Genomic DNA, 12,942 nt, shown 5'->3' on the forward strand with positions numbered 1-12,942 from the left:
ACTCCGGCCGCCGCACCGCCGCCGCCTCTTCGCGGCACCACCACCGCGGCCGCGCCGGCCCTCGCGCCGGCGAGCGTCTCCAAGTCCGACGACCTCGGACTCCAACTCCCGCGATCATCGTTTTTCCACGCCGCTACAGTGCCCGATCCGGATCCAGATCTGGAACCCTAACCTCGGTTGACTTTTTGCCCTAACCCTAGTTTTTATGCATATTTCATCGCATCGTATCTCCGCAACCGTGGCTCCGATTTGCGCGTGTAGCATATCAAAATGTCCGTCTCAGAGAGTACATCATTTTAATTTGAGCTCATCTTGATGCCCGAATGCTGTTGGAAGAGGGCTATGTCGTTAAATTGTCAGATCTGTTTCATCAAATAGATATTTGTCATTTTTGCCATGATTAATGTGTGCATGATATGCTCCTGAGCTCTACATGAGTTTTGTTATATGCCATGCCATCTTTACAGAGGTGCTTACCATGTATTTTTGTGATATGTGTGGTGACTAGCACAAGCTTGCAAAGTAGCGTATTCGGTAATGTTGATTTCAGGGACTTAGAATTTCTCTAAGTCCTTGATCTGTTTTTGTCGTTATGCCATATGTTCATGTTGTTTCCTAGTGATCCGTGCCTCTTTTGAGGATGATCAGTAAGGATGTTTTGTTAACATTGTGGTGCTCTAGCTATCCATGTCTTTGTGTGCATTTATGGAGCACCCTAGCTTGAGTCAATCGAGCTCTACTTTTGCTATTTCGTGATTCCTGGCAGATTGTTGACTTGTTAGCGATTTTGCCGAGGATGTTGTTATTGATCCGTGCATGCTATGTTGTTGTTCTTGCCATGTCTAGCTTCTATGTTATGTATTCTTGATGGGTGTATGCTTAGTTTGTCATGCCATGCTCTGTAGTGAGTGCATCGAGCTCGTAAACATGCCTACTCGTTAACTGTTTTGCATGCTCCAGTTTTTCACTAAGTCTGAGATCTGTTTATGTTTTTGCCATGTTCACATGCTTGCAATTGTATTTTCTGATCCCTTTTGGCTCAAGGTCACTAAGGGACTTTTGTTAAGTGCCTTGAGTAGCTTCATGCCATGCCTTGCTTTGCCATGTTAAGTTCCTGTAGCATGCAGTGTTCATGCTCTAAAGTGTGCTACCTGATGTTAAATTCCAGACTTGTGTTAATTTCACTAAGTCTGAAACCTGTTTATCATTTGCATTTTTGCCATGCTTGTTTGAACCTGTTAATGGATGAATTGGTCGTAGATCAGTGTTTATCTTTTGTTAAGCATCATGAGTGGATTCCTGCCATGTATTTTGTTGTCATGTTTGAGTGCTGTAGCATATTTATCTTGATGCATTTAGATGGCTACTTGCTGATTATCGCAGACCGGTGCCATATTTGTTTTGCTTGTCATTTCCAAACCGTGCATCCGATTCCGGTGATCTTTATATCGATTTCAACCGAAATCACCTCACCTTTCTAGTGGCACTCTTGGATTTCCAAGTTGAGGCCAGGTTTAATCATTCCTTGTCAAATCTTGCATATGCATCACTTCTCGCATCCCGCATAGCATACCATGTTCGCATCATGTTGTTTGAGCATTGCACGTGGTTGATTGTGTTCCTTTTGCTTATTTGTCTTGTTTGGGTAGAGTCGGGAGACGAGTTTGCTTACGAGGAGCCCGTTGAGTTTGCTTACGAGGATCAAGTCAACTCTGACAACTTTGCAGGCAAGATGATCATACCCTCGAAATCACTTCTATCTTTGCTTGCTAGATGCTCGCTCTGTTGCTATGCTTATGCTACGATTCCTACCACTTGCTTATTATGCCTCCCAAATTGTCATGTCAAACCTCTAACCCACCATGTCCTAGCAAATCGTTGATTGGCTATGTTACCGCTTTGCTCAGCCCCTTTTATAGCGTTGCTAGTTGCAGGTGAAGATTGGAGATTGTTCCTTGTTGGAACATTGTTTATTGTTGGGATATCACTATATTATCTTGTTATCTTAATGCACCTATATACTTGGTAAAGGGTGGAAGGCTCGGCCTTTTGCCTAGTGTTTTGTTCCACTCTTGCCGCCCTAGTTTCCGTCATATCGGTGTTATGTTTCCAGATTTTGCGTTCCTTACGCGGTTGGGTTATAATGGGAACCCCTTGACAGTTCGCCTTGAATAAAACTCCTTCACCAACCTTGGTTTTACCATTTGCCACCTAGCCTCTTTTTCTTTTGGGTTTCCGGAGCCCAAGGGTCATATTTATTTAAACCCCCCCGCCCCTCCGGGCCAGTGCTCCTCTGAGTGTTGGTCCACCTCGTCGGCCGCCGGTGGCCACCAGGGGCAACTCTGGGCTGGCCTACCGGAAGTTTGGACAATCTGAGTGTGCCCTGAGAACGAGATATGTGCAGCTCCTATCGGGATTTGTCGGCACATTCGGGCGGTGTTGCTGGACTTATTTTACCATTGTCGAGGATGTCTTGTAAAACCGGGATGCCGAGTCTGATCGGAATGTCTCGGGAGAAGGAATATCCTTTGTTGACCGTGAGAGCTTGTGATGGGCTAAGTTGGGACTCCCCTGCAGGGATTTCAACTTTCGAAAGCCGTGCCCGTGGTTATGGGCAGATGGGAATTTGTTAATATCCGGTTGTAGATAACATGAAACTTAATTTAATTAAAATGAATCAACCGCGTGTGTAACCGTAATTGTCTCTTCTCGGCGGAGTCCGGAAAGTGAACACGGTGTTGGAGTAATGCTTGACGTAGGTTGTTCTAGGATCACTTCTTGATCATAGTTCTTCGTTCGTGCTTTGCCTTCTCTTCTCGCTCTCTTTTGCGAACAGGATAGCCACCATATATGCTAGTCGCTTGCTGCAGCTCCACATATTACATTGCCTTCCCTATAAGCTTAAATAGTCTTGATCGCGAGGATGCGAGATTGTTGAGTCCCCGTGACTCACAGTTTACTTCCAGACCAGATGCAGGGACCGATGATACCGTTCCAAATGATGCGCTTGAGCTCAAGTGGGAGCTCGACGAAGACTCTCGCCGTTACTATATGTCTTTCCCAGATAATCAGTAGTGGTGCCCAGTTAGGGCGATCGGGGACCATGTCGCATGTTGGGGTTGATCTTTTATTTTGGTACCGTAGTCGGACCATGAGTGTATTGGATGATTATAATGTTATTCATGTATTTGGGTGACGTGACGAGTGTAAGCCAACTATGTATCTTTTCCCTTTTTATATATTTACATGGGTTGTTGTGAAGATTACCTTACTTGCGACATTGCTTTCAATGCGGTTATGCCTTTAAATCGTGCTTTGACACGTAGGAGTTATAGCTGCATCGAGGGCGTTACAGCTCTCTTGTCCCGTTGACCGTGCCACGGTGGTCTACTGCGACAACGTCTCGGCGGTCTACCTCTCCGCTAACCCGGTGCATCATCGACGGACCAAGCATATTGAGTTGGATATTCATTTTGTTCGGGAACAGGTGACCCTTGGCCATATTCGTGTTTTACACGTCTCTACTTCCCAACAATTTGCCGATATCATGACCAAGGGCTTGCCTACGGCGTCATTTGAGGAGTTCCGATGCAGTCTTTGCGTCAGCCGCGGTGCCGCTTCGACTGCGAGGGGTGTTAAGTATGTTATTTGTGCATGTATATTGACTAGGTCCACCTCTCTAATTTATTGTATAAATTGAAGTAGAGGCTCCATCTTATACATCATATATACGAGAGCAAAACATCGTGCAATCATAATTTCATACAGTCTCGGCGAGGGCAAAAAAGAGGGCTCGCGCTGTTGGTGCATGCGGGGCCGTTCCCTTACGTCAGTGCCGACACCGTCTACTCGTGCATGGGTTACGGCAGCAAGTATGAGCCGTCAAGAATCGATCAGGGCTACCGTCTCCGATACGGGTATGGCCGTATTCAAGGCGGCAGGATTGATGATGCCGGGCAACGCAGTGTAATTAAAGACTATGTGTCTCGCTACGTCTGCGGCCGAAAGATCGTCAGGGTAAAGCGGCGACGTCGCCGTCAACGCCCGGCACTGCGCCTGCGTCGCGGTGGCCGTCGCCGGCTATGAACATCAGTATAATATGGGTGAATTCCCTATGACGCTTCTTAGTTATAGTCTTATACTAGAATTGCTACTCTACAGTTGATGCTCAGTTGCTTACGATGCTGCTTAACTATACCGGAATTGCTACTCTATGGTCGATGCTCAGTTGATTAATGCTGCTTACTATACCGGAATTGCTAGTTCATTGTCGATTGCAAACATTGACTTTGCCGGAACATTGAACATTTTTTTCAAAATCGATAGATTTCACTCAGGGCGACGCTACGTGTCAGTCGCCGGATCTTCCGCATCCGCATCCGTTTGATCGAGGGCCATCCGCATCTTTACCCTTTGCAATAGACCTCATGTTGCAGAAATATTTGCAATAGAGGTTTTGTTGCAGAGTTTTTTTTTCTAAACTCTTTTGAAACATAAGTGTCGGAAGTGCTTTTGAGACATAGATGATGTTGCAGATTTTTTTTATCTTTAACTTTTTGCCAACACATAGGTGTTATTACACAGATGATGTTGCAGAACTTTTTTATCTGTTATCGTGAAATTGGTATCTGACGGCTATACATGCGGCGAAAGCGTACGCGTGATCGGCCAGTTGACCCTAATCTTTTCCCTTTCACTTACTCCCTCTTTTTTTTAGTTTGCATATAGATTTGTCAAAGTCAAACTTTGTAAAGCATCATGCATCTAGAAAAAAATATAGAAAAAAATATGGAAAATTAATTTCATCATGCATGTAAGATAGTGTGTATATAGAAAAAACTATCAACATCTACAATACAAAACTTATATGTTATGAAAATTAATTTCATCATGCATCTAATAATATGATTTCATAGTGTGAATGTTGATATATTTTCCTACAAAGCTAGTCAAACTTTACAAAGTTTGACTTTGATCAAATCTTATATGCAAACTAAAAAGAAATGGAGGGAGGGAGTACCATCCATGTGTTGCCAAGCCATGTTTGATCTATATATGGCCGTCATACGTTGAGCTAAGCAAGTTTGGTCAAGCTAAGCTCACGCTAGGTTCACAGCCATGAAGCCATATCGCAAGCTCAAGTGAGGCCATTATCCCAGCTCTGCAGATTGACACCTAATAATCAACAGAACATCAGTATCCATCTACATATGATGTGCAGTCACCATACTGATATATGTCCATTAACCCTACACACTGCCAGCATTGCAATGCTTTTATTAACTGCCGATCGCGCTGAGGTCCAAATCTGGTACCTTACAGCACCGTCGGGCACCAAATAAACACATCTCAACATTGGGAGACCAACTCATCCGTTGAGACTTGGAACCTCGAAGAGGAACAACTCGTATTAAAACAAAGCAGTGCAAGCCCAAATTAAGTAAAACCTCCAGGTTGACATACAACCAGGAGCGGCCCATGGAACACAGCAGCAAGTTTCTCTTTGAGATGCCACTTGCTGCTGCATAGGTTCGTTCTACATAGAGTACACACAGGTCTACCTATCCTCTCCTCTGCATATTCTCATCAGCCATCTTGGACCCAGAGTCTCACAGTCTTGTCATTATCAAGGCTGCCAGAAGCAATTTTGTTCTCTGTTGGATGACATGACACCGAGATGACAGCGTCGGTATGGCCTTCCATTTTCTGAAGAATGTTTTTCCCTTGGAGGTCCCATATGTATACGCATTTATCTTCCGACCCACTAACAATGTACTTCCCGTTCCTGACAGAAAACGCAGACTGGATGCAGTATACTCTGTTCACATGCCCACTATATACCTTCAAGAACTTGCCAGTAGCATAGTTGCATAGTTTCTGCAAAGAAGGTGGGAGGCACTTAGTAAGCACATTTCTAGTAAACATGGAGTTTCGAAAAGATAGGCCCAACAACGTTTAAACAATGGTGATTGCTAGCATATTGTTTCCATTTAAAGAAAAGAAAAAATGCAAATAATAGTTTTGAGAAGCAATTTGCAACAATGTTTAGTTGCAAGTCATGGCGCATCCTGAGATTTAAAAAACAGTCATAGAAAACTGGCAATCTTTATGGTAAAATGTAATAGCCAGAGGCATGAGAGGCACCCTTGAGAAATGTAGCAATCACCCATTTGATGCTCGACTGTGTGGTGGCATACGAGGTGTGGACTTTGATGCTCAATAGCCGGAGACCCAAGTGGATCCCAGAACACAAGGCTGACATCATTGGATTGCGGAACCTATGCACGACCATTATCCTCACCTTATGTCCCTCAAAAGAAAATTATCCTCACCTTCCGGATGATTTGGCTCCATCGAAACGATGTGGTGTTCAATGGCCGCCAATCTTCCATGAGGGCCCGGGTGCACTCAACTCGCTTGGAAGGAGCTCAATGGAGCAAAGCTGGATTGCTCTGTGGGGATGCTTATGGCTGCCAGATTGAGGCACCGGCAGGGGTAGAAGATGATGTAGTTGTTCAGGATTGTAGCTAACCTAGGGTTAGCAATGCTGCCAAACCTTTATCGGTGTTGTATTGTCCTCTTAACCCACCTCTTCTATGTTATTGATACACCTTCCAGGATGTATCTATACAAAAATTTAACATTCTCAAACATCAGGTGTGCCAGTTGAACTGTAGGGCTTACAGCATTGATAAGAAATTGTATGTAATGATGTGTAACACTTTGAATTTGGAAGAAGGTTCAGTTCAAAAAAAATTGGAAGAAGGTGGAGACCAATGGTAACAGTAAGTCTGCGAAGAAGTGGACAAGAAGTTATAAAGAAGAGACAACAAAGCTTGGAAATAAAGTCGTGCAGATTGGGTGGAGTTCACACCAAGTCATGTTGTAGGAGACGGGGAAAAGATTCTTACAGCATGAACATATGACATGCCTATTGCAATTTGCAACAGCCAAATCATCCTTGTGGCATGACAAAGATGAATGAGAAGTTGCTGACAGTGTGCAGGCTCATCACAATATGGAGATTGCAAACATAACAAGAACATGGGGATTGGCATGAAGTTAGTAGATAAGTATAAATAAACTCATGTAACTTGAAACATATAGAGCCCCAGCTCCTCAATTCTATTCAGACATGTAAGTTGAAAACATGGGCTTACCACAATGCCCCAAAAGAATGGAAACTTGATATTTTGGTAAACCATAATTCTGTTGGTGCAAAAGTAGCAACTATGTGAGAACCAAACGTGCTAAAATCACCTTCAGTGACAGTTAAATGGACGAGCACCACTTGGCCGAAGAGCCTAAATGTGCAATGAGCGCTGTTATTTTGAACTTCAGAGATCAAAGTTTGAATTGAGATGGAGTTTTATAATTTCATCCACTGCCAAGTGTGACACTATATTTTTCATTTGAATTCCATATCAGGTGAGCGGTTCTGATAATTGTGCATATAATTTTGAAGGGAATATGACTTCAAACCCACAGTCTCAAATACAATATCCTTGTCAACATGTGGGTGGACCTATTCGAGAAAAAAAAAACATGTGGGTGGACCCTTGAACTGAATTTTAAGAACTGAGCAGGGCTTTCATTCACTGTCAAGTCGAGGTAAGTTGCAACCGAAAATTGGACTAGAACCTAGCTAAAGCCTGCAATCACTGTACCAAGATCAAAATATATCGAAGTGACCTTGACATCAAAGAACAATGAATATTGTCTGAACTAGTGCTGCGCGATGAGCTGAAATTGTGTGATTTGTACACCATCCAACAAACTGAAAGTGGTTTGTGCTCAACACTAACCTAAGGCCTAAGAGGCTTACACATGATCCTCAACAGCGTGATGGTTAGAGCTGAGACACTTATTTTGGGACGGAGGGGGTATGAAATAGCAGTCAATTGGTCATACCAGTGAGTCATCGAGCGTAGCGACGAGGATGAACTTGCCATTTGGTGAGAACATTGAGCAGGAAACCGCTGGCTTCTTGTCGTCAATGACTGTCTTGAGACAAGAGCCAGTTCCCGCATCCCAAATCTTGCAGCTCCCATCATGGCTCCCCGACACAATGATCGACCCGTCCCGGATGAAGTGGACGGAGGTGACGGGCTCAGAGTGCGCGTCGATGGCGCGGATGCAGCGGCCGCTGCTGACGTCCCAGATGCGCACGGTGCAGTCGAATCCCCCCGAGGCGACCTGGGAGCTGGTCTGCGGATTGAAGTTGGCACTGAAGACGAAGTTGGTGTGGCCCTTGAGCACGCGGATGCAGCGATCGGCGTTGGGGTCGGCGGGCTTGGGGCCGGGGAGGATGGAGCGGATGTCCCAGATGCGGAGGGTGCGGTCGTCGGACGCGGAGCAGAGGTAATTCGAGTCCGTGCTCCAGGACAGGTCGGAGACGCCCTGCGTGTGGCCGCGCAGGTTGGCGATGACGGCGAGCGAGGACGGGGAGAGGAGGGCGACCGTGCCGTCGAGGGAGGCCGTCGCTAGGAGGCGCCCGCAGGGGGAGAAGCGCACGCAGGAGATGGCGCGGGCGTGCGGGGTCGCCGCGCGCACCTGCCGGTATGGCCGGTACGGCGGCGCCGCCGGTGGCGGCTGCTGCTGCGTCGCCGAAGACATGGTCGGGGGGATTGGGAAAGGGGGAAAATGGCGAAGACCCGATGCTCTGTCCCAAGTGGAGTGGCAAGTGACCGTTTGTCCCTCAGCTATCGAGAAAAAATATATTTGAGTGATATGTTGGGCAAAATTTTACATTCGAAAATCGGCTGGTAGTTTGGTCCTGGATTGCTATACTTCTATATTTGCAGCTTTAAGTCTAAAATAAATGCTGGTATCACTCAACACTTGACCCAAAACAAAAGTGGTTTCGAGCTAGTGTGACGTCGTTCAAGTAGTAACCACACACACCTCGTAGTCTCTCAACTGAAGGAAAATTGTCGAAAAACATGAAATAAATCCAGAAAAAATGTGAACACTTGTGCTAAGCCTATCACTCGCTAGATGGATTGGTTCCGTCACAAAGAACTTAACTACTCCCTCCGTCTTAAGTGTATAGAGCATGCGCGTAGTTCTAGGTTGACAATTTAACTAGATAAATATGTGTTATATGTGATGAAAAATATATGTTTAGAAACTACATCCTCTTGAGAATCCAATGATATACTTTTGGTGAAATATAACACATATTTGGCTAGTCAAATTGATAACCTAAAACTACGTGCACACCCTATACACTGAGGCGAAGGAAAGTATTGAAGATAAACTCGGCTCTCTCTATTGTTGGGATCATATAGAAAAAACCTAACACAAATAGATTAGCCAAGTTAGAGGCTTCTTGAGCTGCTAATGTCTGCTAATGGGGATACTTCAGGGCTCTTTGAATTGTAGTGTTATCGTAGGAACATAAAATGATTTAAATCTTATAAGTGGTTTCCTTCTTATGAAAGCCCTTTGGATGAAACTCCTAAATTTTCATGGGATCCATTCCCATGCCAACATTTTATACTAAGCTCAGACCTTATTTTATTTTTCTTTGAGAAGTCCACTGCAGTTTAGTTTATCACCCATACTATATCCCCCGCAATTTTCTAAAATTCATGTGTGTTCAAAATAAAGCTCAAACCTATGTCATTTGTGCGCTTAAAATAAAGCTTCCAATGATCCCATCCCTTTGATCGTGTGTACAGGAGAACATGCCTCTTGAACCTCGCCTTTTGTGATTCTGCAACAGAAGAAAGTCGATTATGTTTTTTGGGAGCGTCTCAGCAGTTGCTCGTTTGAAAGAACATGCGGTGCCTTCATGTTTGGTTTTGGTAATTGATGACAATCTCTATGGACTAATGGTTGCCTTGAGTTATATTTAAAGGTTTTGTCCATAGGCTTTTCTTGGAGTACATGTGTTGGTTTCAAGGAGAGTTTGTGTCGACCAAGGTGTTATTCAAGGAATTATCCAAAGATTGGTCATGTGAGAGTTGAGCTTATTGCAAGCATGTCTTGAAGAAGAAGATTGTGTGATCATTCATGTCTACCTTCAAGATATCGTTCAAATGAAGAGAATTGAAAAGGTTCAAGGATGATCAAGACTAAGTCAAGAGTGAATCAAGTTGATCAACTCACAAAGCGTAGAAGATGTACCGAGAGGGATCAAGTGATCCCATTGTATGGTAAGAATTGTCAATTACGCTTTGTGTACTAACCCATGGTCTTCGTGAGAGTTCTTTGTGGGGTTAGGTTGCGGTGTGCAAGTTCAAGTGGAGCATCACGAAGAGATCAAATGCTTGAAGCTTGCCGTCCTTTGTGGTGATAATGGACTTGTGAAGATGTGCGGAAGAGTGGCTCACCCATAGTGGAGTATGGGGGAGCAATCAACTAGTCTTCATCGAGTCAACACAATCAAGAAAGGTGGTCCAACTTGAGGGAGTCAAGATTGTCATCATCTAGCTCAAGTGGACCATGTGCAAGGCAAAGGTTTGCCTTGATAGGTTTTCTATTTTACCGGTCTCATGATGGTAGTTGGGAGACCGGGTTATAGGATCGATTGTCGTACTATCAAGGGGGGCTCTCGATGAGTAGCTTGATCGTATCGTTCGTAGAGAGCTCAAACCATTGCATCCTTGCATCATATTTCTTGGTTCTTGATGGTTCTCTTTGTGAGTCTTAGAGCTTATGGTCATCTTGATGACAAGCTCGAGTTCATCGAAAACGGAGTTCACTTGCATTTTCTATGATGTTTTTGATGTTGGAGGTTTTGCCGGTTCTTCTCGGTTGGAGGTTTTACTCCTCTATTTGTTGGCATACCTTCCCTGCCTCTTCTTACTATATCGAGTCGCTGTTTTGATGCTACTCGTCGTCTTGTTTCCAATAAGCTTGAGTTTGCTCAATTCGGAGCTCATATGCAGAAGTTATGGCAGTTCTGGTTTTCTTGAGAGTGGTTTTTGTCTGGTCCCAGCGGTAGTACCGCGTGCCCCAGCGGTAGTACCGCTTGGAGCTCTCAGTCGTTGTACCGCTGCTTCCGGGCGGTGGTACCGCCAACTTGCTCAGCAAAGACTTGGGCGGTTGTTCCGGCCAGGCACCGCCCAAGTACCGGTCAGGCCTCTGTTTTGATGCGGTACTCGGGCGGTGGTGGCCCGGTTGGTCCGGTCGTACCGGTACCACCGGTGTCCGGAGCGGTTCGACCGCTCAGGACTTAGCCGCCCGAGCGATCAAGGCCATGCGGTTGCATCGGCCCGGTACCGCTCGACTACCGCACTCAGGGGTGACTCCCTTCTGTTCCTATGCGGTGGTTGAGCGGTGGCTGGACGGTTGGTCCGGTTGTTCTTCTCAACCGGTGCTACCGCCTGGTCGCCCGGTTGTACCGCTTGGTAGGGTTCTGCACGTATACTGTGAGTCCCGGTTGTACCGGGACCAGGAGCGGTAGTACCGCTCGTGTGCGGGCTGAGCACATAACGGTTGGATTTTCCCCCTCCTATAAAAGGGGGTCTTCTTCCCCATTGAACCTAACCTTTTGAGCTCGTGTTCTTCCCTCATTGTTGACCTTTTTTGAGCTTGCTAACTCTCAATCCCTCCATGGATTCTTGCTAGTTTTTGAGGGAAAAGAGAGAGGAGATCTAGATCCACATTTCCACCAATCACTTTCTCCTCTATGTGAGGGGAACCCCTTGGATCTAGATCTTGGAGTTCTTGGTGTTCTCCTTCTTGTTCTTCCTCTCATTTTCCTCCCTAGCATTAGTTGCTCCGGTGGGATTTGAGAGAGAAGGACTTGGGCACTCCGTGTGCCCTTGCCATTGCATTTGGTGCATCGGTTTGAGTTCTCCACGGTGATACGTGGAAGTGAAGTTTGAGAAGCTTATTACTCTTGGGTGTTTGGGCACCCTAGAGCTTGTTCCTCTTGGGTGCCTTGGCGCCCTAGACGGTTGGTGTTGTTCGGAGCTCAATCATTGTGGTGTAAAGCTCTGGGCAAGCGTCGGGGTCTCCAATTAGGTTGTGGAGATCGCCCCGAGCAATTTGACGGGTATCGGTGACCGCCCCCAAGGGTTGCCAAAGTGTACGTGTTCGGTGACCGCCCCCAAGGGTTGCCATTTGTACGGGTTCGGTGACCACCCTCAAGGGTCCCTTAGTGGAATCACGACATCTTGCATTGTGCGAGGGCGTGAGGAGATTACGGTGGCCCTAGTGGCTTCTTGGAGAGCATTGTGCCTTCACACCGCTCCAAACGGAGATTAGCATCCGCAAGGATGTGAACTTTGGGATACATCATCGTCTCCGCGTGCCTCGGTTATCTCTTACCCGAGCTCTTTACTTATGCACTTTACTTTGTGATAGCCATATTGTTTCTTGTCATATATCTTGCTATCACATAGTTGCTTATCTTGCTTAGCATAAGTTGTTGGTGCACATATGTGAGCCTAGTTGTTTTAGGTTTTGTGCTTGACAAATTAACCGCTAGGTTTATTCCGCATTTGTTCAAGCCTAAATCATATTTTTTTTAAACGCCTACTCACCCCCCCCTAGGCGACATCCACGATCTTTCATCGTTGTTGTTCATCTTTGTCCTCAACATCGCAGACATTGTCATGGGTGACATGACTGACACAAAAAAAAAGGCTGATGAAAATTCTAGTGTCATCATCGTAACTTTGTTGCTTTTTCAATTTGTTTCCCTATGAATCAAAATATGTACAATGTGTTGTAAAAACAAATTTTACACACTGTTACCAAAATCTGATTCCAATGCAGCTAGCTTATTGGGACCCCCAAAATATTTGTCTCTAATAGTTCATTTCCAATGCACCAGAACTACGTTTCCATCCCGGCAAAAAAAACTATGTTTTTGTCGAATAGAAATTATGCTTCCATGTCGACTAAAAAAGTAGTGTGCTTCATTGGTCCATATAACATGTTTCCAACAACCTAAATATTGGCTTCATTCTTTCCGTCAACATCATA

At 45.2% G+C, this 12,942-nt stretch overlaps 1 protein-coding gene across 1 annotated transcript; it reads right to left on the reverse strand.

The window, feature by feature from the left end:
• Nucleotides 1-5,150: 5,150 nt before the first annotated feature.
• Nucleotides 5,151-8,675, reverse strand: LOC119354058 (COMPASS-like H3K4 histone methylase component WDR5B). The gene is made up of 2 exons (XM_037620760.1): nucleotides 7,912-8,675; nucleotides 5,151-5,877 (listed from the first exon to the last, which is right to left on the reverse strand). The coding sequence occupies exons 1-2, from the start codon at nucleotides 8,614-8,616 to the stop codon at nucleotides 5,587-5,589; spliced, it is 996 nt and encodes a 331-aa protein (XP_037476657.1). The 5' UTR covers nucleotides 8,617-8,675; the 3' UTR covers nucleotides 5,151-5,586.
• Between the last annotated feature and the right edge of the window lie 4,267 nt (nucleotides 8,676-12,942).

This window comes from Triticum dicoccoides, chromosome 2A (genome assembly GCF_002162155.2).
Source record: "Triticum dicoccoides isolate Atlit2015 ecotype Zavitan chromosome 2A, WEW_v2.0, whole genome shotgun sequence".
Classification (NCBI taxonomy): Eukaryota; Viridiplantae; Streptophyta; class Magnoliopsida; order Poales; family Poaceae; genus Triticum; species Triticum dicoccoides.